Source organism: Penicillium lagena (assembly GCF_028827675.1).
Source record: "Penicillium lagena strain IBT 129212 chromosome Unknown utg000007l_segment0_segment0, whole genome shotgun sequence".
In the NCBI taxonomy this organism is placed as follows: Eukaryota; Fungi; Ascomycota; class Eurotiomycetes; order Eurotiales; family Aspergillaceae; genus Penicillium; species Penicillium lagena.
In genome coordinates, this window is record NW_026623228.1 from 403010 (window position 1) to 428697 (window position 25688).

General features: G+C 54.2%; 16 protein-coding genes across 16 annotated transcripts; 8 read left to right on the top strand and 8 right to left on the bottom strand.

Moving 5' to 3' along the window:
• Positions 1–428: 428 nt before the first annotated feature.
• On the bottom strand, positions 429–2627 carry N7510_009666 (F-box/WD repeat-containing protein; the record flags this gene model as incomplete). Its single annotated transcript, XM_056981591.1, has 4 exons — positions 429–650; positions 706–1417; positions 1467–2092; positions 2157–2627. 4 exons carry the CDS (start codon positions 2625–2627, stop codon positions 429–431), a joined length of 2031 nt encoding a protein of 676 aa, XP_056829427.1.
• A 940-nt stretch (positions 2628–3567) lies between these two features.
• Positions 3568–4854, bottom strand: N7510_009667 (Mn(2+) transporter ATX2; the record flags this gene model as incomplete). Its single annotated transcript, XM_056981592.1, has 3 exons — positions 3568–3751; positions 3805–4749; positions 4805–4854. 3 exons carry the CDS (start codon positions 4852–4854, stop codon positions 3568–3570), a joined length of 1179 nt encoding a protein of 392 aa, XP_056829428.1.
• Positions 4855–5098: 244 nt separating this feature from the next.
• Positions 5099–6101, bottom strand: N7510_009668 (RTA1 domain-containing protein; the record flags this gene model as incomplete). The annotated part of the gene is made up of 3 exons (XM_056981593.1): positions 5099–5284; positions 5335–5879; positions 5930–6101. The coding sequence occupies 3 exons, from the start codon at positions 6099–6101 to the stop codon at positions 5099–5101; spliced, it is 903 nt and encodes a 300-aa protein (XP_056829429.1).
• Positions 6102–7027: 926 nt separating this feature from the next.
• Positions 7028–7917, top strand: N7510_009669 (putative polyhydroxybutyrate depolymerase; the record flags this gene model as incomplete). Its single annotated transcript, XM_056981594.1, has 2 exons — positions 7028–7255; positions 7318–7917. 2 exons carry the CDS (start codon positions 7028–7030, stop codon positions 7915–7917), a joined length of 828 nt encoding a protein of 275 aa, XP_056829430.1.
• Positions 7918–8599: 682 nt separating this feature from the next.
• N7510_009670 (uncharacterized protein) lies at positions 8600–8992 on the bottom strand (the record flags this gene model as incomplete). The annotated part of the gene is made up of 1 exon (XM_056981595.1): positions 8600–8992. One exon carries the CDS (start codon positions 8990–8992, stop codon positions 8600–8602), a length of 393 nt encoding a protein of 130 aa, XP_056829431.1.
• Positions 8993–9251: 259 nt separating this feature from the next.
• Positions 9252–10166, top strand: N7510_009671 (uncharacterized protein; the record flags this gene model as incomplete). The annotated part of the gene is made up of 1 exon (XM_056981596.1): positions 9252–10166. One exon carries the CDS (start codon positions 9252–9254, stop codon positions 10164–10166), a length of 915 nt encoding a protein of 304 aa, XP_056829432.1.
• A 76-nt stretch (positions 10167–10242) lies between these two features.
• On the bottom strand, positions 10243–10566 carry N7510_009672 (uncharacterized protein; the record flags this gene model as incomplete). The annotated part of the gene is made up of 2 exons (XM_056981597.1): positions 10243–10440; positions 10525–10566. The coding sequence occupies 2 exons, from the start codon at positions 10564–10566 to the stop codon at positions 10243–10245; spliced, it is 240 nt and encodes a 79-aa protein (XP_056829433.1).
• Positions 10567–11077: 511 nt separating this feature from the next.
• hat1 (histone acetyltransferase catalytic subunit HAT1) lies at positions 11078–12813 on the top strand (the record flags this gene model as incomplete). Its single annotated transcript, XM_056981598.1, has 4 exons — positions 11078–11129; positions 11249–11484; positions 11544–11726; positions 11899–12813. The coding sequence occupies 4 exons, from the start codon at positions 11078–11080 to the stop codon at positions 12811–12813; spliced, it is 1386 nt and encodes a 461-aa protein (XP_056829434.1).
• A 484-nt stretch (positions 12814–13297) lies between these two features.
• Positions 13298–13516, top strand: N7510_009674 (U6 snRNA-associated Sm-like protein LSm4; the record flags this gene model as incomplete). The annotated part of the gene is made up of 1 exon (XM_056981599.1): positions 13298–13516. The coding sequence occupies one exon, from the start codon at positions 13298–13300 to the stop codon at positions 13514–13516; it is 219 nt and encodes a 72-aa protein (XP_056829435.1).
• A 54-nt stretch (positions 13517–13570) lies between these two features.
• Positions 13571–13801, bottom strand: N7510_009675 (uncharacterized protein; the record flags this gene model as incomplete). Its single annotated transcript, XM_056981600.1, has 1 exon — positions 13571–13801. The coding sequence occupies one exon, from the start codon at positions 13799–13801 to the stop codon at positions 13571–13573; it is 231 nt and encodes a 76-aa protein (XP_056829436.1).
• A 237-nt stretch (positions 13802–14038) lies between these two features.
• N7510_009676 (pentatricopeptide repeat protein) lies at positions 14039–16196 on the top strand (the record flags this gene model as incomplete). Its single annotated transcript, XM_056981601.1, has 2 exons — positions 14039–14662; positions 14721–16196. The coding sequence occupies 2 exons, from the start codon at positions 14039–14041 to the stop codon at positions 16194–16196; spliced, it is 2100 nt and encodes a 699-aa protein (XP_056829437.1).
• Positions 16197–17282: 1086 nt separating this feature from the next.
• N7510_009677 (uncharacterized protein) lies at positions 17283–17711 on the top strand (the record flags this gene model as incomplete). Its single annotated transcript, XM_056981602.1, has 1 exon — positions 17283–17711. The coding sequence occupies one exon, from the start codon at positions 17283–17285 to the stop codon at positions 17709–17711; it is 429 nt and encodes a 142-aa protein (XP_056829438.1).
• A 366-nt stretch (positions 17712–18077) lies between these two features.
• Positions 18078–19740, top strand: N7510_009678 (putative phosphatidylinositol-3,4,5-trisphosphate 3-phosphatase; the record flags this gene model as incomplete). Its single annotated transcript, XM_056981603.1, has 2 exons — positions 18078–18162; positions 18218–19740. Coding segments are annotated over 2 exons (1608 nt in total), but the record flags the coding sequence as incomplete, so codon positions are not given.
• Positions 19741–20066: 326 nt separating this feature from the next.
• N7510_009679 (uncharacterized protein) lies at positions 20067–20555 on the bottom strand (the record flags this gene model as incomplete). The annotated part of the gene is made up of 1 exon (XM_056981604.1): positions 20067–20555. One exon carries the CDS (start codon positions 20553–20555, stop codon positions 20067–20069), a length of 489 nt encoding a protein of 162 aa, XP_056829440.1.
• A 553-nt stretch (positions 20556–21108) lies between these two features.
• N7510_009680 (putative phospholipase A2 (PlaA)) lies at positions 21109–23465 on the bottom strand (the record flags this gene model as incomplete). The annotated part of the gene is given in 2 exon segments (XM_056981605.1): positions 21109–22855; positions 22870–23465. 2 exon segments carry the CDS (start codon positions 23463–23465, stop codon positions 21109–21111), a joined length of 2343 nt encoding a protein of 780 aa, XP_056829441.1.
• Positions 23466–23681: 216 nt separating this feature from the next.
• On the top strand, positions 23682–25681 carry N7510_009681 (EXO70 family protein; the record flags this gene model as incomplete). Its single annotated transcript, XM_056981606.1, has 3 exons — positions 23682–23965; positions 24020–24237; positions 24297–25681. The coding sequence occupies 3 exons, from the start codon at positions 23682–23684 to the stop codon at positions 25679–25681; spliced, it is 1887 nt and encodes a 628-aa protein (XP_056829442.1).
• Positions 25682–25688: the final 7 nt, after the last annotated feature.

Genomic DNA, 25688 nt, shown 5'->3' on the forward strand with positions numbered 1-25688 from the left:
TGTTAAGAGATAGTGAAATGCACTCGTCTTGCCTTTTCTAGGGACTAAATCCACGTCCACGTCCTAGATGACAATATATCGGACAACCCAGTGAGGAGGACAAAAAGGTATCACTTGAGACACAAAACACTCCGAAATGACGTTCTCAGCACTGGAAAACTCCACAGATAGAGACGGCTTTGGAACCTGCCCTGCCTGTCCTGATGGAAGAACCAAACAACACGACGGCGAGACGGGGCCGCCTTTGCACGCCAGATATGCAATCGCTTGGTGCTCTAAGCAGAAGAAAATAACAAGAAAAAAAAAGACATCGGAGGCTCATTCTGATCAAAGTACCCAGCAAACAACAAAACGGAGGGAGAATAGTGATATGATGTACGATATGAAAGTAAAGTCATGAGAAAGACGATATGATGTTCAAGAAGAAATCAAGAAGAGGGCGCATCGGGCATCGGCTGATCATCGCCATCACTGCCCAAAGGGACCGTCCGTGGAGGGTCTGAGAAAATCGTCCGGTGCCGGCCCGGGTTGAGAACGAGTTCGGCAGTGTCGTCGGTGGAGGAAGAGCCCAGGCCTGGAGTACTAGAGGCGCTTTCGATCACGGCAGTATCGTCGTCGCTGTGTTCTGGGGGTGGAGAAAACGACCACACCTGGAAGTGATTATCAGCAAGACCATCGAAAACTAATGAAACTCTAAAAACTTACCTCCATGACTGTGCGGCCAGACCGGTTCGCCAGAATCACCGCTTTTTCCTCCTCGAAGGCAACCCGCCAGACCGCCTCGGCTGGACTGGAGAGCTCGCGCAGTAGCTGGCCAGTCTGCAGGTTCCACACTTTCACGCGACCATCACTGCCACCGCTGACGATCCGGGTGTGGTCGAACTGAAGACTAGTAACGCTATTGTCGTGCGCAGCTAGTCGATGGATCGGTGCCATCTTGGTGAGCGACCACACGCGGACAGAGCCGTCCGAACCACCGGTCACCAGTGTATCCCCGCGCATCTGTATTTGTCCGACCAGCGAAGTGTGGCCCTGGAGGATGGCATGGCATTGTCCGGAATTCGGGTCCCAGATGCGGACACTAGTATCCAAACTGCCCGTCGCAATGCGGCGACCGTCAAAGGTGATGGCGTAGATCTGGCTGAAATGGCCGGACAGCGTGCGCAGACAGCGGCCCTGGGAAATGCTCCATATCCGTGCAGTTGTATCGTAGCTGCCGGAGACCACCAGGTCCCCATGAATCGCGAGACATCGGACGCTGGCCTGGTGCCCGACCAGGACGTTCCGACAGGTCCCCGTCGCCAAGTCCCAGATGCGCAGGGTCGTATCTCGAGACCCTGAGATGGCCGTGTTCCGGTCGGACATTTTCAAACACCGCACGGTTGATGTGTGGCCACGGAGTAGATGGATACCCGCCCTGCTGGATGTTAATGATCCGTCCTTCGATATTTAGTGGAGTAACCTACCCTGTTGCCATATTCCACACTCGCACTTCACGATCGCAGCCGCCGCTAACCAGAATATCGTCCCATGGAACCATCGCCCAGACGCCCATCACGTGGCCCTGGAGGGTTTTCTGGTTGTCGCCATTGGTATCGTATACGTGGATCTTTGCATTATCCAAGGCGACCACAATATACTTGGAGGTGAGATGTAGACTGGTCACCACCCCCTGGTCGGGCGTGATATGGCGCTGGGTACACCGGCCACCTTTATTCCAAGCCGACTCGACCATGTACTTTTGCTTAAACTGCGACCGATAAGAGACCGGGCGAGCCCGCCGTCTCCGAGAGGGAAAGCTGGTGGGGAGCCATTCACCCGAGAGCGTGCGCGGAAGATCCAGAGGTTTTTCTGGGGACTGTCCGGTAGCTTCCTGCATATCCTCCAGCGCAGAAGTGCTGGAGCTTAAGTCGGGCTGGGAAAAGAATGAATCTGCCATGTCGCCGTCTTCCTCCGCTATCCGTCGTACCGAGTAGGCGTGTTTCTCGCACAGATTCTTCCAGGTGATATCGTCGTTTAATAGCTCTCGCCAGCGTCTTGATACTTGCGATGCTCTTGCTAGGGTCTTCGGGTCGTCGATGAAGGATAAAACCTATAGAGCTAGGGATTAGCTTCCTCTGTCATCTCCCTCTCCCAAAAAAGGACACAAGACATACCCTCAAGCACAGTTCGTTAGGAAAAACTTGAAACGGGTCCTTTCTCAGCCGCGGTCCGACATAACTTGAGACGAAACTCAGTTGCTGGCTATCGCAGACATCCAATAACCCCTCGAGGAGTTTTTGCTTGCGGGCGTTGGACAGAGTACTGAAATGCAAGCGGAGGTTTAATAGAAAAGTAGTTTCTTCCTCGTCGGCGGAGGGCCAAGTATGCGATCGCTGATGGGGGGTCGGGGAGGGAGCGGGCGTCGGAGGAGAAGCGGGAGCCGAGGGGAGGAGGTTGGCCGGTAATGAAGTTACGTTTTTCTTGGTGGCGCTGAGCGATCGCGAGTGCGTGCTGGTGAAACTGGAGACCGAGTTTCGGTTGGGAGGGGCTTGGGGATGAGTGTCGAGCTGGTCCGACAGAGACGGGGTCTGTGGGTTCATCGACTGGTCCCCCATGTCACTGAAGGAGGCGTGTTGGGAGTCCATGGAGTGCGACCGAGCAAAGCGCCCTTATTGGCGCCGTGTCTCTCTTTTTCCCACTGGAATCGGGGGCCACACTCAGAGGCTGGTCGCACCTAGGGTCGGCATAGAGCAGTGGCCGGAAATAATGGGGGACGGGGGAACGGGTGAGGTAAGTGGTGGATTTGCGTAGTAAGTATCCGGCGGCTAGAGGAAGAAAGAGAGGCTGGTCGATGGGAACATGGGAATTTTGAGGGAAGTAATAATAAGGAGGGCAAAAAAGAAGCACGCGACAAGCGCCTCCGAGCAGGCAGTCTGGGCGTGTCTCAGATAGTCAAGTTAGTAGAGTAACGGGGGGAGAGCGAGAGTGAGAGAGAGAATGGAAAGTCGTGACCGCTTTGAATTGGATACCTGACAAAGCACATCTCCACTCCTCGTGATAGATCCGATAAGGTGCATCTTGTGCTTGCAGGGAGGCAACCAGGGTATGATGGCAAGAATAGGGGGCGATGTGTTTTGTTGCCTTTGCCTCTGCGATCGGTGGTAGCTATTCGTCTGGCGTTGGCAGATACAGTTGCCCCATGTCCTTGGGTAGGCTATCGGCACGCTGCTACCGACCATGGATCGAGGCAGATGATGCAACCTGACGAATGCTTTCATCAGAGCTTCATGTCCTGGCCAGGCGGGGACAGCCTGCTTTTATATAGTACTGGCAGTGACGCTACATAGATGTGATCGTGAGATACGAAGTATGCAATAATGACCAACACTTATACAAGACCAGATCTAGTAGTTGCACATCGCCTCCTTGTCGTCCACTCCGCCAAACTCATCATCCAAGAAAAAAAGGGTCCAACAGGTGCCAATGATAGGTACATCCTCCCAGTATGTCGGACAACAGGCAAAAGTAGTACATGTGTGGAAGAGTTGCCTCCCAAGGCAAAATTGCATAAATGTAGAACAGAGTTTAATGGGCATGTCCGATCTGCAGGAACAGCGGCAGGATCATGCCCAGCACGGAGCCGATCAGGTCTCGCATGGACTTGTCCGACCCATGCTGGGCATCGCGGGTGTCGCCATATCCGTTGACAGGTAACTCGCGCGGCTGGGAGCCGGGCCCATTCTCCTGCATCGTGTGCATCGCCACATATCTGCGGCAAACCCATCAGTAAAATGAAGATAGAATAGAACAGAACCCACTTACAAAAAGGTGCCACCAGAAAACAGCAGGAGCATTCCAGTCCGCCACTGAGAGCCAGCCTCGTCGCCGCTGGAGGAGCCCACGGCCTGCACAAAAAGAAAGGTCGCCAGAGCGCCAATAGGAGCCGCCAGACTGAAGACCAACAAATGCGCTCGCGCAGTCCGACTCGACAGCCCTTGTTTGAGCAGGATCGACGTCAATCCAAAAGACGCCGGAGCCTTGTGCACCATGATCGCCAAGAAGATGATGAAGCTCAGGCCGGTGTCGGAGGTAGATGCGCCCAGCGCAATCCCATCCGCAGCGGCATGGATCACCAGGCCGGTAGTCGTTGCAAAGCTGTGGCCGCGCCTGGAGCTCGAGGAGCCTTGGTCCAGCAGACCTCCTCCGTCGCGAGAAGGAGACGAGTTTCGCCGCAGTCCCGAGCCCAGGTTATCCAGCGAAATATGGTACCGCGGTCGCTCGGTTTTGGTTGGCGATGCGAACTCGGGAAGTTTATCGATCAAGTACATCAGAATGAAGCCGCTGATGAGGGCGATGCCGATCCAGGCATGAGGCGAGCTCTCGTCCTCGTGGTGGTCGCTCGATGTCTCTGTCGTAGACTTTTCGCTCGACTCATCTGCCCGCGCGTGTATTTGAGGTTCACCGACGATAACGGCCGGCTGCTCGATGTGGTCATCCAGGGAGAAACCTGGGATCAATTGTCGCCCGTTCACGGCGGGTGTATCTGCGACATGCGGGATGGCCCGGTGCATCCATTGGACGGGGGCTGAGCGAGTGCTGATGGACTTCTGGCTGACGGAGCGTGCGTTGTAAAGCGTCTCGACGCCCTCGGGGATGATGACGATCAAGGATGTCCCCACCAACACACCCATCCCAATGGAGGAGATGAGGCGCAGCTGAGACGGGGAAAGGGTGAAGGCAAGAGGGAGAGAGCCGACGACGAAGGACCTGGTCAGGCGTTAGTTTCATATTATCGCGACCGGAGGAAGGAAGGGACACGCACGTCACGGCCATCACAATGCCCAGGGCGAGCAGAGTGAAAAGGCCCTCCATGATTGGCAGCTGGCAGTCACTTCGCACTTGACTCCAGCTCTAGCAGGATCCAAGCATGGCGCGCAGCCACGGAGAGACAGAGGGAGGGAGGGAGAGGTGGTAAGTAAGTAGGAGGCCAGTTGGAAAAGTGGCAGTTTTGGCCCGATGGACCCACGCGACAATCACCGCCCTACACATACATACATTCTCCAATCGAGCCATATCATTATTTCCTCGAGACGAACTATAATTCTAATGTACAATTTTATCGCGCCGACTTGGGCAGCCGGAACCCCAGATACGGCAGATACTTGCCCGGGTGCCAGTAGATGAACAGCGCCACGCAGGGATAGATGGCCAGCGCGTCGAACACATACTGCGTCCATTCATGCGTGTTGATATACCCAGTCACGCCCGTGGTAAACTCGACCAGCCGGTAGATGGAGCGGATCTGCCAATGAATTAGTGTCCGACTGGAATGAGGATCAGGTTATTACGCACCAGAATCAAGAACGAGGTCAAATTGACCACCCGCAGCAGCGCCGGCCAGTGCTTATCCCTCGTCCGTCCATCAATCCGATATTCCTTCTCCCCGACGCTCTCGTAGCGATCACCCAGGGATTTGTCGAAGCGCTTCGAGGTAAAATTGAATCGAACGGCGGCGACGCTGAAGAGTCCAAACGCCGCCAATTGAATAATCACACCCACCTGGGCAACCCGTTTCCCCGTATTGAGCGTGCGAGCCGCATGGGTATCGGTCGGGCTGACCGAGGCGATCATGACCGCGCCACCCAGTTGCAGCAGGAGCGCAAAGATATCAAACCCCACGAAGATCGGGGTGATGAACCGCGGAGGCACCCAGCAGAGTCGCAAGGTGCGCGCCTCACTCGGGACGACCAGGAACAAAATCCGGCTGAAGACAATATAGCAGCAGGCGGCGATTAGGACGGGCGCCAGGACGATGAGCGCGAACTGCACCACGTAGACTTGCTTCTGCGTCACGTTCTCCACGGAGATACAGCGGCTGATGTAGCCCACAGCCTCCACTGGATTAAACGTTAGGAGACATCCGAATGAAGGTGATCGAAACGCTTACTGGCCGAAGCAATGACCATCACCACCCACACCCATGACTTATAGCGAACCCACTGAACCAGAGTCAGGATGAACGCAATACCGTACAAAACCGCAGCCACAATCGCTACCGCCAGGGACGGGTTATAGCGATAGTACGAGACATCGTGGATGCTCTGGATCGGATGTATCATGGGGGATGATAGGTACACGGGGCGATGAGATCGAAAGGAGAATAATCGGATCGGCGGCGGCTACGATTGTCTGACGGCGCTCTCCAATATTTATGGCTTCCTTGAACAAAGTCACCCTTAATTAACAAACGGTGGCGCAGTTGGGCGCGGTGTCACGCTAAACGGCGAACTAAATGCCCCATTCGGAATAAGTTCCAGACATAGCCAATCGTGGCCTGACCCACTCGCTTGTCATCTATGGAATCGAGGGTCCTGGAGTTTTGCCGGGGGTATATATTATGTGCCCTCTGAACCATTTTGAAAGCACTGACGTAGCACTTTTTCGTTTCGTCGTGTGTTTTGCTAAATGTGTCAAGGTTTTCACCAAGATGTTGTCGACAGCACGACCGGTCTCCCAATACGGAGGGCACATGGTCTCTGATGGAAGTGAGCATGCCCACGAGTTCGACTAGATATGTGATATGCCATTGACTGTCGACGAAGATATTGCTTGGATACATCGACTGTCCGTGTGAACGATTTCAAGCTGGGTGGAACCGATACGTGGTCGGATCAGATCCGATCTGTGATCCCGGGAGCCCAACGGAGACCCAGGCTTGCACCTCACCCCGCACTAGTTTGAGCAGTCCGTCCCCTTCATCTCGAGTCTCCGACACTATGTAAATCGGATCCGGCAGCCCACACACTTACTACATGAACACACATCACTTCTTCACTGTACATCTAGCTAGACCTACTTAAGAACGAAAAAAGTGCTTTCCAGTGCAGCATTGCATTGACGGTTCCGAGAGCACCGCTACACTTACTCTGTTCAACCGCTTACATCTGACGAATTTGTGGGATACAAAAGCCGACCATGAACCCTCTTTTGACACTACTCCACCAGCATTCTTCGACTTCAATTTCACAAAGTCTTCACAGTTAATATGGTCAGCCTGACTACCTCTCTCGGGCTGGTCAGCCTGGGTGCTACTGGTGCAGTAGCAGCAGACGCACTGGGAGCGTACAATGTTGATCCAAACGCCGTGTCTGTGTCCGGTCTCTCCAGCGGTGGATTCATGTCCGCGCAGATCGGCGTGGCATATTCCGACGTCTTCACTGTCGGCTTTGGTGTCTTGGCCGGTGGGCCATATGACTGTGCTCGCAATCAACCTGTAAGCGCGAACATTCTCTTTTATACTCACAATAATTGGCTAACCTTGTTTAGTATACTGAGTGCATGTTTGACCAAGTACCCTCGATCATCACTCCAATAGCCAATATGAAAGCTTGGAGCGGTAACAAAATCGACACCGTTAGCAACTTGAATAGCCGCAAGATCTACCTGTGGGAAGGATCTGCAGACGTCACTGTGGGACTCAATGTGATGAACGCGCTACAGGCCCAGCTATCCCATTTCGACAACTCAGCCGATGTCTCATACGTCGTCACCGAGGGTGCAGTGCACACTTTCCCTACCGATTTCGACGGCGCGGGTGACAATCCATGCAGTTTGTCCATATCACCCTATATCAGCAACTGCGGCTACGATGGTGCTGGCGCAGCCTTGCAGTGGATGTATGGTACGCTGCATGCTCGGAACACAGGAACCCTATCCGGCAGTGTTCTTTCCTTTGCTCAGTCCGCGTCGTTCGGTGCCGACGGCATGGACACGACAGGCTATCTGTATGTTCCTGAGAGCTGTCAGAGCGGATCCATTGTCTGCAGGCTTCATGTTGCTCTGCATGGATGCTTGCAGAGCCATACCAACATCGGGATGGATTTCGTTGATAACACTGGGTACAACATGTGGGCTGGTAAGAATATACCCTCATGAAATTGTGCGGACCATCTTACTAAGAAGGACAGATACCAATGATATTATCATTCTCTATCCTCAAGCCATTCCTGACAACACGATCCGCACTATCTGGGGCGGTATCGAGCAGTCGAACCCGAATGGCTGCTGGGACTGGTTAGGACAGTATGGAGACAATGCTGACCAGATTGGGGGCGTGCAAATGGTTGCCATTGTCAATCAAGTCAACCAGATTGTCAGTGGGTATACCGCGTAGTTCGTAACACTGCTGGTCCGAGCCATCGCTCCATGAGCAATGTGGCCAAGTGTGTTGGCCGACAGTGTGGAGTAGGGCATGAAGTATTATTATAGTCAGCTCATTGAATTTCATTTCATAGTGATAGATGGATTGGCAGGTAAAAGGATCCGAGCTTAAACGGCGAAACACATGCCCCATTCGGAACCGTTCGAATGTCCATCCAATCAGACTTCATAGTCGCCGACTTCCCCTGGTCCACTATGCGATTGACAACCCCACGATTTATATACCCCTTTTGGCGTCGGCCGATTATGAGAGCAACTAATTAGAAGCACGTACCATGCCATTTTCTGGCCGCCCCAGCGCTGGCTGCTTGAGTTGTCGGGAGCGAAGAATCAAGGCAAGGATGCAGCAATGAATGACTCGCCTAGCGCGCGCTGACCAGGTCTAGTGTGACCAACTTCAGCCAAGATGCACACAATGCAAGAGGGTAGGCAAGCAATGCGGCGGGTACCGCGATGTGCAGTCTCTACTATTCCGCGATGAAACCGCCAAGACACAAAGCCGGTCCGCGGCGGCGAAACCGCGCAGGAAGAAGATCGCCTCAAGCAGCTCATCATCCTCATCACCACCCACAAACTCTCCCGCATCAAAGCTGGTATTGCAGACCCTTCCAAATCGGGTGGCTACCATCCAGCAGTTGTGTAGGATCCTTACTTCGGTCCCTGTCTCAATTTCGGTAAGCCCAGAGGAGCTGGGGCTGCGCTTCTTCTTCAATACCTTCGTTACTACGGCCTTCATAAACGCCAATAATAGGAGCGCTCGAACCTCGCATGCCCCTACATTTTTAGGCATCCTGCCCCTAGATCCGTCGTTTCGAGATTCGCTGGTGGCGGTTGGTCTATATGCCATGGCCAATGTTAAGCACGACAGAGCCTTGCGAACGGTGGCGCGGGAGAAATATGTCTCCGCTATTCATTACATTCGATCTGTAGTGATGAATCCTGCCCAGGCGAATACCGAGCAGGCGCTCAGGATTTTGGTGATGCTGGGGTTGTATGAGGTAAAAAACTTCCTTTCATTAGTGAAGATACACGCTAACCGACTCATGTAGATGGTCAGTTGTGGCGCTGATCAACTCGATTCCTGGACTGTGCACTTGGACGGTGCCACTGCCCTTATAGCTCAGTCCACATTTCGTCAAAACCTTAACGCAATAGACCATAAGGCGCTCCTGCAGTTCTCCTATGTATCGATCGTCAAATCTTTCCTGGTCCCGGGCAAGATCCCTATGTATCTGGTGCACTGGTCTCCCAATTCGATCACCGCCCCCCCAGAGGAACAACCGGCGGTGTGTCTCGCCGATATCCTGGTGAGGTTTGTGAAATTGAATTTGTCAATATACAATGGATCAGAACTCGACGGTGATCGTGTGATCCGTGCCGCCTTAGGTTTCGAGGCAGAGCTAGACGAGTGGGAGAAGAGCGTCCCGGACAAGTTTTCATTTGAGGTCCACGAGTCCGACAAGGCTCAAGGCACGTTCTATGGGAAGTACCATGTCTACAAAGATACATGGGCTTTTCGGATAATAAACCATTTCCGCTGGGGCCGCATGTTGGTCAACCGAATCATTCTCGCCCATAACTTGCGACTACAGTACCCCACAGCAGCGGATCTAGGTCAGCGCCAGCACTCACTGAACACTATCTCTCGCATGGCAGTCGACATCTGCACCGGTGCCGCGGGCCAAATTGCACTTTTCAATCAAGGGATCAATACGGAGGACACATCGAGTGATTTACCACTGAACGGAGTCTTTATGCTTCTATTCCCGTTGGCTGTGGCTGGAGGCGCAGCCGGAGTTCCGGAGACGGTGCATATTTGGGTGATGGAGACATTAGAACACATTGGGCGAACGATGGGCATCCAGCGGGCTCTGGAGCTGAAAAAACGGCTTCGTGCGAGCTGGGAAGTGGATGAGTGGCAGAGAGACTTGGTGGATCATCAACATCTTGTAGTAACTGCTTAGACGTTTATACGTAGACATTTTTAGTATCGATGATATCCATAGAACACAACCGTGGCTGTATACTCCTTGGTGAACCCTAATTCGGTGGACCCATCAATGGGCCCGCAGGCAACGATGACACAATAACAAACGCTTTCTTTTTCTTCTTTTTCTTCTTCTTCTTCTTCTTCTTCTTCTTCTTCTTCTTCTTCTTCTTCTTCTTCTTCTTCTTCTTCTTCTTCTTCTTCTTCTTCTTCTTCTTCTTCTTCTTCTTCTTCTGCTGCTGCTGCTGCTGCTGCACTGAGTGGACACCTACGGTTGTCTTCGCTCGCCGCGGCGAGGACGTGAGAAGACACGACCTGGGCGATCGACAACATACCCCTCCACCTGCATCCTTCTCTATGAGTGCACCCGACGACATACCTCAGCAAGCTAAAGGTCTATTTTCAGTGGTCAAAAGAGCCTACGCCATACGGCAAAATACAAAAGATGAAAAGATTCATAGATCATAAGGGACCTAAGATGCTGCTCGATAGAGTTTCTATATGTACCTATCCGACTGATCTCTCTGATTTCCTTTTAGAGCTTGACTCGGAAACGTGGATCGTTGTGGACGAGCCGTCGGAGGGGGGAACTAGTTCTCGACTTGAAGATGGACTATACTATTCATCAACTTACCTAAACCTTCTTGGTTAACTAAGGAGTCCATCTCCGCTGCCTGCCGTATGCGCCGACGAGGGACGTGGTTAAAAGTTGCACAAGCCCTCGACAGACCTAATTTTTATTAGGAGAGTACAGGTAGAAATGATCCATAGACCTTTTTTTTTTGCTGACCGTTCATATAGAGATAATATCGCGGTGGTTTGGACCAAAATGCTGAGAGAAGATGGCTTAGTTATCGTAATACAGTGGAAGCCGCCGATTATTAAGTAATGATGCGCGGCGCGTTTGACCGCGCCGCCGACTCCCTTGCCGTGGTTCGAAGTCCCCTTGCCATCCATCATCCCCAACACACTATTTCGCCCATAATGGCGAGCGAAGAGGACTGTACGTTTATCTCACCTTTCATACAACACTGGCCTGCTAATTGACACGCTTTTTAGGGTCCTGCGACGCCAACGACGCTGTCCATATCACCGTAGTACAGCCCGGCGAGACCAAACCCAAAACCCTCTCGACCTTCCATCCGCAATTCACATACCCCATCTTCGGCGACGAAGAGCGCATCTTTGGCTACAAGGGCCTGATCATTCGCTTGCGCTTTGCGGCCCATGACCTGCGCCCCCATATCCACATCTCGTACGATGACCGGTTCAAGGCTGTCGGCGATACAGCTGCGGTCGACCTGTTGGGTGCTTTGAAACCGTTTGTTCCAGAGGGTAGGTTTGTTTATCCGAGAGAGAGGACTACCTGTCTAATTCCTGGAAATCAGAGGCGTTTATCAACCTACCGGAATACGAGAATGCCGTCCAGGACGACCCGAGCGCAAAGGAATTTAAGCCCCCAGGCATGCTGGTTCACAGCTATGAGGTGGATGACCGGAAATATGAGATCTGGGCTGGGTCCCTGGCAGACCCCGAGGTGCGCCGTCTGTTGGACCGCGTTCAGATCCTAGTCTCTCTTTTCATTGAAGCTGGGACTCCGTTGACAACGGACGATCCACAATGGACGCTTGAGCGGTGGACAATCTACTTTGTGTAGGAGAACTCGATGGTTCCATTTCGACAAGGCTAATGTCTATCACAGGTATGAGAAAGTGACTCCTCCGACTCCCACTGCGTCAGCATACTCTATTGTAGGATATGCCACAGCCTATCGGTACTGGCTCTACCAGCGAGACCGCTCTGAAACACCCACCGTCAAGTCTGATCCGTTCCCCGGCCCCGAAGCTAAGATCTCAGAGCTTCCTGCCAGGCTTCGGATTGCGCAGTTCCTCGTCCTCCCTCCACACCACCGTTCAGGCCACGGCACCCACCTGTACACCACAATCCACGCTACATGTCTCGCCGACCCGACCATTGTGGAACTAACCGTGGAAGACCCGAACGAGCAATTTGATGCGTTGCGAGACACGGCCGACTACTGCCTTCTTCGGCCGGAGTTCCTCAAGCAAGGCGTGAACATCAACCCTGATCCCTACGAAGCATACTCTCGGAAGCAACGCCTGAAAGTGGTGCCCACCGCGGCTCTGATCCCCACCAAACTGCTGTTGGACATCCGCACATCCTTCAAGATCGAGTCGACCCAGTTCGCGCACATCCTGGAAATGTACCTCCTCAGCCAGATTCCCTCAAGACACCGGCTGTCTGGCGGTGCCAACCTTGCACGACTGTTGATCAAGAAGCACAAGATCGACGACGTGAATGACCGACGCTACTACTGGTGGCGCATGCTCATCAAACAACGACTGTTCAAGAAACACCGCTCGTTGCTAAGCGAGTTGGATGCGACCGACCGAGTTGAGAAGCTCGACGAAACTGTGCGAAATGTGGAGGAGGGCTATGAGGTTACTCTCCAGGCACTGGAGGGTCGCTTGCCTGATGTGCAGGATGAGCCCCCGGTGGTTGCCAGTGAGAGCCGGAACGGGCGCGTCAAACGCAAGCTCACCATCTCGGACGATGAAGACGAGGAGAATGGGACGGAGCTTGCCAAGCGGCCTAAGGTGTAAGAAGGAATGGCTTGTCTGCTGCCATTGGACTGTGTAATTTAAATTCTGGGCTCTGGGGCGCAATGGATTGATCGTTCAGATCAAAATATTTCAAACGTAAACCCTTTGTCGTCGGTGGTTTCTGTAGTTCCATCGGCCTCTCGGTTACTTTTTTCCGAGCGCATCGGAGCTTCGTGACTGACGTTCCTTCCTCCCCCACCACTTCCCCAATAGTCCAGCCACGCCATTGCCTTTCTTTCAATCGGGCTACACACATTCATCTGCTCTCAGTGTGTCTCTATTCATTCGCATTCCCCAATCTTTACGCATATCCACCGCTCCCACCACCACCGATCGACTCTTGCTTCACAGCCGGCACCTGAGTTCTCTCCGTCGCATTTCAAGATGGTGCGCTACCCTTCAAACCCACAGATACTACCCAAACATATCCTGACAGGAAAAACAGTTACCCCTCGGCCTCCTCACAGCCGCACAGGGCCACCCGATGCTGGTCGAGCTCAAGAACGGCGAGACGCTGAACGGCCACCTGGTCAACTGCGACAACTGGATGAACCTGATCCTGCGCGAGGTGGTCCAGACAAGCCCGGAAGGCGATCGTTTCTTCAGATTACCCGAGGTCTACATCCGTGGCAACAACGTATGTCTCCTTTCTCTGTCGCTGTGTCTCCGACGCGCAAACACTTTCCACGATCCAGCCCTCTAATAGTTGTCATACAGATCAAATACCTTCGCATCCCGGAGGAGATTGTCGACCAGGTCAAGGAGCAGCAACAAAACCAACCACGGGACCGTCGTGGCGGACGAGACGGTGGGCGCGATCGCGGCCGGGGCGGTGGTCGTGGAGGACGCGGCCGGGGACGTGGGCGAGGCGGTCCATAAATGGCCTCAAGGAAAGGTGTTTAACGTGATACCCCCGCGCGAGAAAAGCCATGAAGGAGGGAAGTCCGTCGGGTTCATGATCGGATATCTTTTGGCGGGTTGGTCGCATGCTTGTTGGCGTACCTGGGCTTTTCAATTTTTTTTCCTATTTTTTTTTCTTCAGTGGGAACTGGGGGGAACAGTCTGGTCTATTTCTGACCTACTAGTATTACAAATAAACGCATCTAAACCCCCTGATCTGTTGCTCTTGCGCTCGTCGAAATAATTCTGTCTCAAGTCACGTGGCTGTCCCACCTATTCCTCGAATGTTGGAGACGGAGCTTCCTCACCCCGACAGCCGCTCGTCATGTCACGGCGGGCACTGGTGTTTGACGGGCTATGGTACTCTTTATGTCCATCGTTCAGTCTTTCTACACTCAGTCGCCCAGCACCACTCCTGAAGAAACCGCGCCCGCCGCCGGCCTTGTCCGTTGCCGCGCATTCACCTCCGCGACGATGTTACAAGCGCAAAGCCGGGGGGTTTGTTGATCTTAACAATATTACAGACAGCACAGTCCCCAAGACTTCCAAATCGAAACCATCTATCGACTCTGAGCCCCCATTGCCGCCGAACGAAGCCCCCAACCATGAGCAAGATACCACCAGCGCGCCAGACTCGACAGGCGGGGAGCATTCGAGAGCACCGTCTCGCCGAGTGCCCAGGAACATATACGAAAAGTCAACCGATGATCTGGAGTCAATGTTGGAGGCTGTGACACTCAAGTCGCCAAACATCCGGCACACATCGTCGATCTTGGGGGTTTTGATTCGGGATCGCCATATCAAGCCCTCCGCGCGGCACTACAAAGCCCTGATTCTGGCAAATACGGACTCGGAGAGAGGCTCACCGGACATGGTGCGTCTTTTGCTTGACGAAATGGAGAACAATGGCATCACGGCCGATTCGGGGACCCTCCACTCAGCGTTGCAGGTGGGTGGCAACAAATTGACATGCACAGAGAATAATGACTGACATTCTGATGGGCTAGGTCCTCGCCGTGCATCCCGATTATATTCTCCGCCAGGAAATCCTCGGCAAACTTCGAGACCGGTGGCTGCCCTTGAGCCCCCCAGGATGGCATTTCGTGGTCGCGGGTCTTCTACGGGAACACCAGTTGGAATTGGTGCTCGAGCAACTCGAGCTCATGCAGCGGAAAGACATTTTCGTCGAGAATTGGCTGCACAGCATTATTATCTATACCCTCTGCGATCTTCAAGAGTTCGACGAAGTGCATCGTCTTATGCAAGAACGCGTCAACCAGAACCATGACATGACACTCAGTCTTTGGTCGCATGTACTGAATGAGGCAAGTCTAGCTTCGCATTACGAGGCCACTCGTTTTGTGTGGCAGCGCATGGTGGACCTGTGCTACTTGCACCCATCGCTCAGCACCTGCAGCAATGTTTTAGCTCTCGCAGCTCACGTTGGCAGCGCCGAACTAGCCAGCTCTGTCTTTCGATATTTCACCGAGACCCAAATCCTGCCGCGTCGTGAAGACTACGACCTGCTTATCAAAACGTACGTCAAGGCCGGCGATCTATCCGCCGCATTCGACGTGCTGTGCAGCATGCACGATGCAGAGGTCACACCAGAAGAAAGCTCGACGCGGCCGATTGCAGAATCCATGCTCCAAACCAGATTCGACCACCGCGAAGCATGGCAGATCCTCAAACGACTACAATGGGACCACCGCCGGAACATCCCTCTCGCGTGCGTGCGTACCATCGCCGAAGTATGCGAGCAACGCGCCGAGCAGGACCCCACCGTTGTCGACGAGGGCATCGCCTTCTACAAAGAGCTGTACACGCTCTGCCCCGGCGGCGCCGATGTGACCGTCTACAACTCCTTCATCCGGATGTGCCGCCGCGGCAACAACCGCCAAGCGGGCATGTTCCTCGTGAAAGAAATGGCTTCACTGGGTGTGATCCCCAACGCCACGACCTTCGAATCCATCATCCTCATGTGTCTCGACGCGGGCAATTTCCGGTCCGCATACCTCTACTTCCAGGATCTCGTCAAACGAGACGCTACCGTGAGCAAAGAAGCGCGCGCGGAGATCTGCGAGATCTGCGCCAAGTCCGTGGACGAGTTTGCGCTGCGACTACAGTATCATCCCCAGCTTCGAGAGGAGGACGTCCAGGAGCAGGAGCACGGGCACGTGCATGGGCCCGTTGAGGATACAAGACCAGAGACTCAAAATGCCGCCTGGGCGCGTGGACGTGTGCAAGCTCACTCAACGGGCCGTCCCTTCTTGTCACCCGCGGAGCATCGCATGGGGATGTCGGTTGAGGAGCGACGGGCTTGGAATAAGAGGCGTCGGAAGGAGCGGCGGCGGCGCGAGGCGATTGCGCGCAATGGGGAGGAAGAGGGGTGGGCGGATTGGGAGGCTGGGGGTCTTGACAAGGGCCCTGCGAAGGATAACGGTGATCACAAGGGCCCTGCGAACGATAATGTTGATCGTTGACCGGTCATCGTATCCTCGCGTTATTGCGTGTCAAGACAACCACTGTACAGTAGTCTATATCATAATCCGTGAGCTGAAGATAGCTCCCTTGAATCTATTACAAAATATAACCCCTCGAATGACCTTGACAATGCATTTTTTCAACCCTGTTGGAAAACCACGATCAATTCAAATCTATTGCTACTATTCACCCCAAGAAGATATGCACATCACTTCCAGCTGACGAGATTACCGGCCCGGTGGTTAGCTCGTAGCTAGGCATCCGGCTATGGCTATGGCAGTTTCCCGAGATGACCGAGCGACAGTTTGCCCGGAACAGGCAAGAATCCTGATCCTGCGCACTCGAGCCAAGCCTTGTCCGGGGAAGGGGGGAAGGGCGCCCTGAATGTCCGAGTTGCTAGAGGCATGCGAAGGGCGCAGAAGACAGTAGGCACGGTTAGTAGACGACTCCGTACGGACATCTTTCTCTGGTACTGAAGTAAGACGGGACGAGTGTTCCGAGGGCAAGTGCACAGCACTTCCTTTCTGGGTCGGTATGAGTGCTATTGTATGATTGCCTGGTCATCATCCGCGGCGCTATGAGGCAGCCTTTTGCCTGCGTAACCTGCACCTGTGGTATTGCATGTTACTGTGCCATTCCGGATGTCAAGATTAAAATCTATGCAGTACCTGAAACTGGACTCCGCCACGAAAAACCTGCCCTGAACCACCGCGGGAACCATGGGCGCCCCGGGCCCACCCACTGCTCGCTATTCTTAGCGCCGACCACCCGCTGACCACCCAGGGACGAGTCACAATGGCTGGTCGTCAAGACATCCAGCAGTCCATAATTGTCTCACCACGGCCAAGTGGAGCACACATGGCCGAGTCAATCATGGCGTAATCATCCCGTACGATCGACACGCCCAAGTGGCCCTCGCCAAGCACCGTTACTGGGGACGAACCATGGTCTCTCCTTTCTCTCGTATATATTCATCCCTTTCCCTCTCCTCTCGTCCATCTTTTCACTCCATCAGAATCATATTGCAGTATCGATCTCACTCTCCAGGTCTGTACATATCTTGATTGATTATTCCCACCATCAACATGCGCTTCACTCTCCTCACCCCCGTGGCCCTGCTGTCCACCCTTGGCCGAAGCGCGCCCGTCACGGACGCAGCACACGCAGCGGCCCCCGCCTGGAAAGTGACCGACTTCACCACGGGCTGCTCCCCGGGCGGTTGTACGTACTCGTTCAACATCCACGCCGCCAAGTCGGCCAATACCCCGGGCTTCAACACCACCTGCAATGGCACGGACGAGCAAGGCGGCCTCAAGCCTTGTGAGGACGCCAATGTCCTATCCAATCTCAAGCCCGAGACATACCCCAAGTGGGAGATCATTGTCCAGCACAAGTGGCACCCCGAGGAGGGCTCGACGCGCTATGCGACCGGCTCGACGAATATCACTGTCCCTGAGACAAATCAGTTGGATAGCTTTACGATGGAGCCGACCGCGGAGGCGGGCGTCGAGTAGTTGCTTCCTCGATTCATCTCCTATTTATGACTATTCGGCGTTCTTCTTCGGTTTGGTTGGAGATACCAGGTGCTTGATACACTCCTTTTACTACAACAGTACATAGTCTCTAGTCTGTATATTATTTGATACTACCTCAATTCATGATATAATTCTTGGTCGGATCTCACCTCGGTCTATCATGACATCACCCTAAAATGCAGCCACTCACACCCCGGTCCGCCGTGATAAAGCTACGCCACTTCATCACTCCCAGGGTTCATCCCCCTCCTCCTCGTCCACTCCATCGTCCCCGCATGACTTGACCTCCTCATGGTCCGTATGGTCCCTGATTGGTGTCGTGTTGAATACTGACGACATCCCCAGTCCTCCATCCTCCGCCAGATCGTCGCGGGTCCCAGATTGCAGCACCCGGAGGCGGGGTTGGATCTCTGCTATGTAACGAACAACGGTAACGAACGACACAATATCCCCCTGGGCTCACGATCACGGCTAACCAAACCTAGTGATCGCCACCTCCGGTCCCTCCGCAACCTACCCCCAGCGCGCATACCGCAACCCGCTCGATGCCCTGGTCCATTTCCTCGACTCCAAACATGGCTCCGACTGGTGCATCTGGGAATTTCGCGCCGAGGGCACAGGGTACCCAGACTCAGAGGTGTATGGCCGCATCCACCACTTCCCCTGGCCCGATCACCACCCGCCGCCCTTCGCGCTGATCCCGAACATCATGGGCAGCATGCGGAACTGGCTGCAGGAGAAGGAAGGTCGCGTCGCCGTCGTGCACTGCAAGGCTGGCAAGGGCCGCAGCGGCAGTATTGCCTCCGGGTATCTGATCAGCCAGGAAGGGTGGAAGAAAGAGGACGCGCTGCAGCGGTTTACGGAGCGGCGCATGCGGACGGGGTTTGGAGCTGGCGTGAGCATTCCCAGCCAGCTGCGCTATGTCGGATACATTGATCGGTGGACGAACGAGCTCCAGAAGGAGTATGTTGAGCGACCGGTTGAGATCCTCGAGGTGCATATCTGGGGTCTGCGGGACGGCGTCAAAGTCGCTGTGGCGGGATACGTTGATGAGGGCAAGAAGATCAAGACCCTCCACATGTTTCACCGCAGCGAGCGGACCATCGTCGATGATGGGGATCTCTCCCACTCCGAAGGGAGTGACAATAACAAAAAGCCAGCCTCGGCATCACAGTCGGCCACACCGATCATCTCCACACCAGCCTCGTCAACATCCAACATCCTCCGCTCGGCAACGACGGTCTCACAAAACCAACACCCCACTACCATGATCTTCCGGCCCAAGAAGGCCTTGATCGTGCCAACGTCAGACGTAAATATCGACTTTGAGCGCCGCAGCAAAGCCTCATACACGGGGTTCGCCATGGTAACCTCCATCGCGCATGTATGGTTCAACGCCTACTTCGAGGGCGGCGCGCAGCACGACTCGGGCGTCTTCGAGACGGAATGGGACGCCATGGACGGGATCAAGGGGAGTGCACAGAAGGGTATTCGCGCGATAGAGCGGCTGAAGGTTGTATGGCGGTATCCGCCACCGTCCACACAAGATCCAACCGCGAGACCGATCAGCGAGCCGAAACCGGGCGAGCCCATCTCCGAGTCCCATCCTGCCGACTGGCGGGGTCCGCACTTCCTAGAGCAGGATACCCCTTCCACTCTCTCCACCACCACTACAGAACAGGAGAATAAACAGCCCCCCGCTGGCATCAATACTGAACAAACTTCAGAAGCCCACCCCGTGGACACAACTACTAGCACCTCTAGCGGAGCGCCTGCCTCAGCAGCCGCACATCTATTATCCGTGGTAGGACTCGACAAGGGGCTCGGGCTGCGCAAACAAACAGACGAAAGCAAAGACATAAGTCTCGCGGGAAGCGAAGATGAGCGCGGGCGCACAGAACAAACCCACACTTCTACTTCTTCTGTCGATTTGGACGGGGTGAGGTCTTACTTTGAGAAGACGGGGCCGGACGAGCAGAAGAAGGATGGAGAGGAGGGCGGGCACTGAGCATTTCACGAGATTATAGACATCCTACGTACTATATACGTGCTTGCTTTGTTTGTGTTCGAGGCATGTATACCATATCACATACACGAAGCATATTTTGAGTTCTTCAGTTGGATAGTCATCTCTCATAGTGCAAGCTTCATTTGTAGGATATAGTCCTGTGTAACAAATTGATTGCAAACTTCTGGGAATATAACACCAGTGAAAACCATTGGCAGTGATATTAGATGCAGTTTGGCAGACTAGTCGGCCCTCAGATGAGCTCTTACCCTAGGTCCACGGCGAGATAGATACCAGCCACAGAAATATGTAACAGCTTCCTAAAATTACTTGCTTTGCTTTGGCAAAATGCTCGATACACACATACACCCAACGACCCCGATCAACGATCCAATACCAGCCCCGCCAGCAAGTCCACGCCAACCCCCTGTCAGAGGTCCCGTCAACCGCCGTGAAGCTACCGCAAGGACTCCCAGAGCTGCAGCCGGTTCACTCCAGTTGTCAACGTCCACCTGGCCGGAGTTGTACCGTAAACGCCAACTGCGATCTTTCCATTCGATCTCCTCTCGGCCCCACATCCGAGCGATCATGCCAACTCCCACTATTCCAGTCCCGATGATTCCCCCCGTACCTGCGGAGCGGAGAAGAAAGGGTGCGGTCATGGATCGACGTTTGAAAAGGACTGCCGCACCGCTGTTCAGCAAGCCGATCGCGCTGCCAAGCTGGAAGCCACGGCTGAGGACGTGGGTGGTGAGAATCGTTCGTGCCAATGGCTGGTCTTCGGCGTACTCGGCCGATGGGTAAAAGTACGACATTGTGTTCTAGAGAATGGAGACCAGCAAATAGACCGTCTGTTCACTTGGCTAGATGATTAAAGACATTGGACATTTCCGTCTTTCATCAAGGGAGAATAGGTGGTGAGATCCCGACGGTTCATCAGATCACGGGCGCAGCCTTGTCCGTCCCTCTGTGCATGAGGTAGAGGCGTCCAATGAGCTCTGGCTAGGTGCTTGCGGACTGGGGGGTGCTTAGTGGGCATTCCTTAGGTAGCGATTGGTCCCGGCGATCCTTTGGGGCGGCCACGGGAGATCCGAGCACGTCATGGACTTATTTAGTATATGTCGACAATTATCAATTTCACAGGTCCCCATGTTCTATTAAATGAATTGATGGTAGAGGGATATGTCCTAAGCTGCTTCACTCTGTAGCTCACTCCGGTTGACGCCTTTACATTAATTAGACATAAGCCTCTAGATATTATCCTCTTCGGTCTATACACAATAAATACATCTAATCCATCTACATACACCCTGAATTCAACTCCAACCCCAGCGCCGTCCATGTATTATTCTTCCTTCCAAACCCATCTCACAGCGGCACAAACCCCTCCATCCGCTTCCGATGTTCACTCTCTTGGTCCTGCGCCTCCCTCTTCAACCGATCAGACTTCTTCCGCTCATACACAGCTTTCACAACGCGACGGACCTGCTCCTCGCCCTGTGCGAAATTCGCCTTCGCCAGACCAACCACGGAGTCGATCTGTTCGGGCGTGTAGATGAAATTCCAGGTAGACAAGAAATCATCCACGTCCGGGTCGATCGAGGCCGGGTGCGGGGCTAAAGGCTGTTCTGGATCCTTCGTCTGGGAGCTGTCTTGGTGCTGCAGAGACTCGACTGCGGGACGAGGACGGCTGGGCTGGGATGTAGGCGGGAGATCTGGGGCGGATGGATTGGGGATGAGAGGGAAGTAGACGACGGCGATGCCTGCGTCAGGACGCGTGAGGTGGAAGTCTGAGTCCGAATGGTCGGTGCTCTGGGGATGGAATAGGCGTTTTGAGGGTGGTGGTTCATCATCGGAGATGCGCTCTTCCATTGTACCGACCCAGATGTTGCAGTAGTCCAGGTCACCGTCCGTAGACGAAAAGGGTTTCGTGCTTTTCATTTTTTGGTCCACTTTTTCGCGGAGGGCTTCGATGCTTTCACCTTCTTTGGGCCATCCGGCTCCCAGGGGCCAGCCCTTAATTCCCCGTTGACGAGCATAGCCGTCTACGACAGACAACCAATTCTCTTGCTTGATGTCGGCAGACGCATCGAACGCTACGATGATATCAACATCACGTCCAGGACGGATGAGCGGATAGATGGGAAGATTGTTGCTCATGCCTGCATCCATAAGCCGCAGGTACTCGCTGTGAAAGATAGACTCGGGAGCTGAGGCCGGGAGCTGGTCTTTCATGCCCATCACGTAGTTGGGGATGGCGGCGGGATCGATGGGATGCACGCGAATCAGGTCCCGGTTCTTGCCCTGGATGAGCGAGTCGATTCCACCAAATCCAGCAAGGCTCTTGAGTAGTGGTCGAATCTCTTTATAGTAGTGCGACAGGGTGGCGCAAAAGGCGCTGCCCCAAATCCCCATCAGCCCGGGAAGCCTGAGCTCGGGGATCGGATAATCGCCAGGAGGAAGCTGATTGTGGCCGGCATTGAATTGGCGCCCGAGAGCCCAAGTCGGAATCCCGGCATTGAGTTCTTCGCAGAAGAATTCGTACGGGGTGAACTCGAACCATTGGAACCATGCCTCGCTCCTAGATTCTCTCATGAGCTCCTCTGGCGTATTATGCTTGTCGGCTTTGGGATCGTTCTGTTCATCAAGCATGGGAATCTCATGTCGAACAGCCGTGTAGATCGGGAGAGGATGCGCGCCAGTCAGGAGATTTGCCTTCTGGTTCGACAACTTCATATCCGAATCCGACACTCCAAGCTCTCCACGCGGCACCAGCAGTCTTGCTGCAATGAGTAATCCGTAGATATCCACCAATCCAAAATCTGCGCCGGGATCCCCCTTGAGCTTCTCCACCAATCCGCTCAGGAGATACTTGTTAGTCGGGGCGGTAGTGAGCAGATTCAATGCCTTGGGAGGGAACGCAATATGTACGCCCAGTCGATTCTTCAGATGGTCGACGAGCCTATTGAAGTTCTGGCCCGCAATAGATGAATGGTACAGTGTTTGCAGCCAGCAGCTGCCAGATACCCCCGCGGTATAGGTCACACAATCCCAAAGCCCAGCTTCCTGTGCTGCTAGGTAGGATCCAGTTCCCGCAACGAGGGCGCGCAGCCCCCTCCGGAGCCACACATCGCAATGACCGGCACATCATCGGGATGGATGTCCTGCTCGCGAATATTGAGGTACGATGCCAATGCCTTGACAGCATATTTCTGGCGGTTGCGTCTGAAAGCCTGCTCCTCTGCACAGAGGTCTTTGCTCACCCGCACTTTGGCGTCCCTCAAGATTTCAGGGTTTAGATCGGGATCTTTGGCATCCGCCCAAATGGAGTCTGCTAGCGACCCGGGAGCTAAGGAGAGCTCCCGCTGCAGTTTTTGGGCTTTCGCCGGCAGCAATCGCGCCCAATCCGGAATGTAGTGCGTGATGTTGCCCCCCAAGTCCACCCATTCCCCCGAACGAACGGTGTGGGTGACCCCATCGAGCTTGTTGACAATATTGGTCCACACGGATCCATGATCACCGTCTTCCTTGCTATCTGGCAGGTCTGAGGAGGAGGAACGTTTCGAGTCCGGATCAGTTGCGTAGAGGCCAGAGGAAGTAGCAAAATAGGCTTTTTGCTCAGGCTGCTGGAGGCGTCTGCTGGATTGAGTCCACTCTCCCGCAGTGTATGCGGCCAGAGCAGCTGGAGGGACAGTCCAACGAAGACGGGCCGCCCTCATAGCCATTGCGATTGGGGAGAGGTGAGAGGACGGGAGCGCCAGCATGCAGCCAAGTGCAATTGCCGCCAACTTGATTCTCGTCAATGACGCAGGTTTATACAAAAAGGCAGGCGGTGGCCGAGATTACTCAGCCGCACCGTTTCAGGACTAGCGTTGGGGTAGACAGCTTATCTATCGACTCTGCGAACACCCGTCCGATTCACTCCTGCAGACGCGTTCACCATGGTGGCTCCGCGCAACACCGCCTATGCGGAAGAGAGCGCCGAGGTGGAGGTGCTGTATGCCAACCTCGAGAAGCTCAATCGCCTCACCAAGAAGATTCAGGGGTCCATGGTGCGCCTGGAGACCGGTGGAAAGGTCGTCAAGGAAGCCATTGGCCCCATCTACAGCAACACGCAGTCCCTCCAGATCACCAACAGCAACATTGATAAGGTCAACGATGCGATTGATCGTTTACGCCAGCCCCTCGATGCAAAGTCCCGAGAGGAGGGTGTCATCCGCGCTGGGTATGTGGTCTAGCTAGGGGGTAAACAAATCCAAGATGCTAATGGTCCCAACAGTCCGCAAGCCACCGGCCTCGCGCAGTACCTGACCGCGATGAGACGTGTTGAGAAGGCGCTGGTCGACCTCAACACGACGAACATGCGGTCCAACCAGAAAGCAATCGCCGACTTTAATAATCTTCTGAATACAGGCAGTGTGAAGCTGCAGGACATGTTCCGGGACGAGTTGAGTTTGCATATCAGCCCGGTTGAGCCGCTGCATTATCTGACCAAAGGTGTGTTGCTACCCCGTAATCTGCTTCAATACGATTGCTGACGACGAGTCCTTGTTTAGAACTCCCTTTCCCCTCCATTCCCGACGACACGATCTCCAAACTTACCCCGCTAGCTGCTGCAATCAGCTCGGCAGCCAAGAATGGGCCACTGCTTGGCTCGGGGGATAATCCCGCGCTCAAGATATATGCCGAAGTGCGCGGGTCGTACATTACCTCCGGCCTGCAGAACCTGGCCATCGCCTCCCTCAACACGGTCAAACGCAAACCGCAAGACGGCCCCTACAAACAAGGCACCAACGGGATTGGGATCTACTCGAATGCGCTAGAAGGATTTATCACCACAGAACATGCCATCATCAATCAAATCTTTACCGGGGACCAGCGAGGCTTGGCGTTGCAGGCCACTTTCCTGTCACCGATGGCAGAATATTCCAAGACTCTCCGGGAACTCAACCAATATATCAAGGCCAACCTGATGACGGATTGTTTCCTCGCGTTTGAGATCATGGAGATTGTGACAGCTATGTCTTACCGAATCGATTCGAAGACGGGAGAGCTAAAGAGTCTCTTCATCGAAGCTCTAAGGCCCGTGCGGGAAACTGCAAAGTCATCTCTCTCAGAGCTGCTAGAAGAGACAAAACGCAAGGCTTCCAGCTCGTCGGCCCTGCCTCCAGATGGCGGATCGGTGCCGCTTGTGACGGAGGTGATGAGCTCACTCTCTACCCTGACAGGCTACTCAGGACCATTAGCCTCGATCTTGACGTCAGTCGGTGATGGGAACTGGCGCTCGCGAACCAACACGTCCGGTGCGGCTCCCCTGGATGTCGGCCCGGATAGTAGTACCCTTCTGTCTCACTTTATTCTGGATATGATTGAGGCCCTCATGACTTCTTTGGAAGCACGGGGTCGGAATTTCCACCGCACCAAGGCCGCTCTTGGTGTGTTTCTGTCGAATGTTTTCTGTATTGTCGACCGATCGATTCGCCAGAGCCCCGAACTGGCGCGTTATCTCGGTGCACCGGACAGCATCGCCCGCATCGACACATTCCGCAAGCGTGCAACCTCGACCTATCTCGATGCGTGGAAGGAAACCTCTCAGTGCTTGCTTGACGTGCAGTACACCTCCAAGACTGGGTCTCGGACCAGTTCCGGGGGCGCTGTGGACTCGAGCTCCATTATCAAGAACTTGTCGTCACGCGACCGGGATGCGATCAAGGAGAAATTCAAATCCTTTAATGCGAGCTTCGACGATATGGTGTCCAAGCACAAATCGCTGCACATGGAACGGGAGGTACGCAACGTGCTCGCTCGGGAGTTGCAGGCTGTACTCGAGCCGCTGTACTCGCGCTTCTGGGATCGGTACCATGAGGTCGACAAGGGACGGGGCAAGTACATCAAGTACGACAAGACCGGCCTGTCGACTCAGCTGGCACAGCTCGCCTAGTATCGCC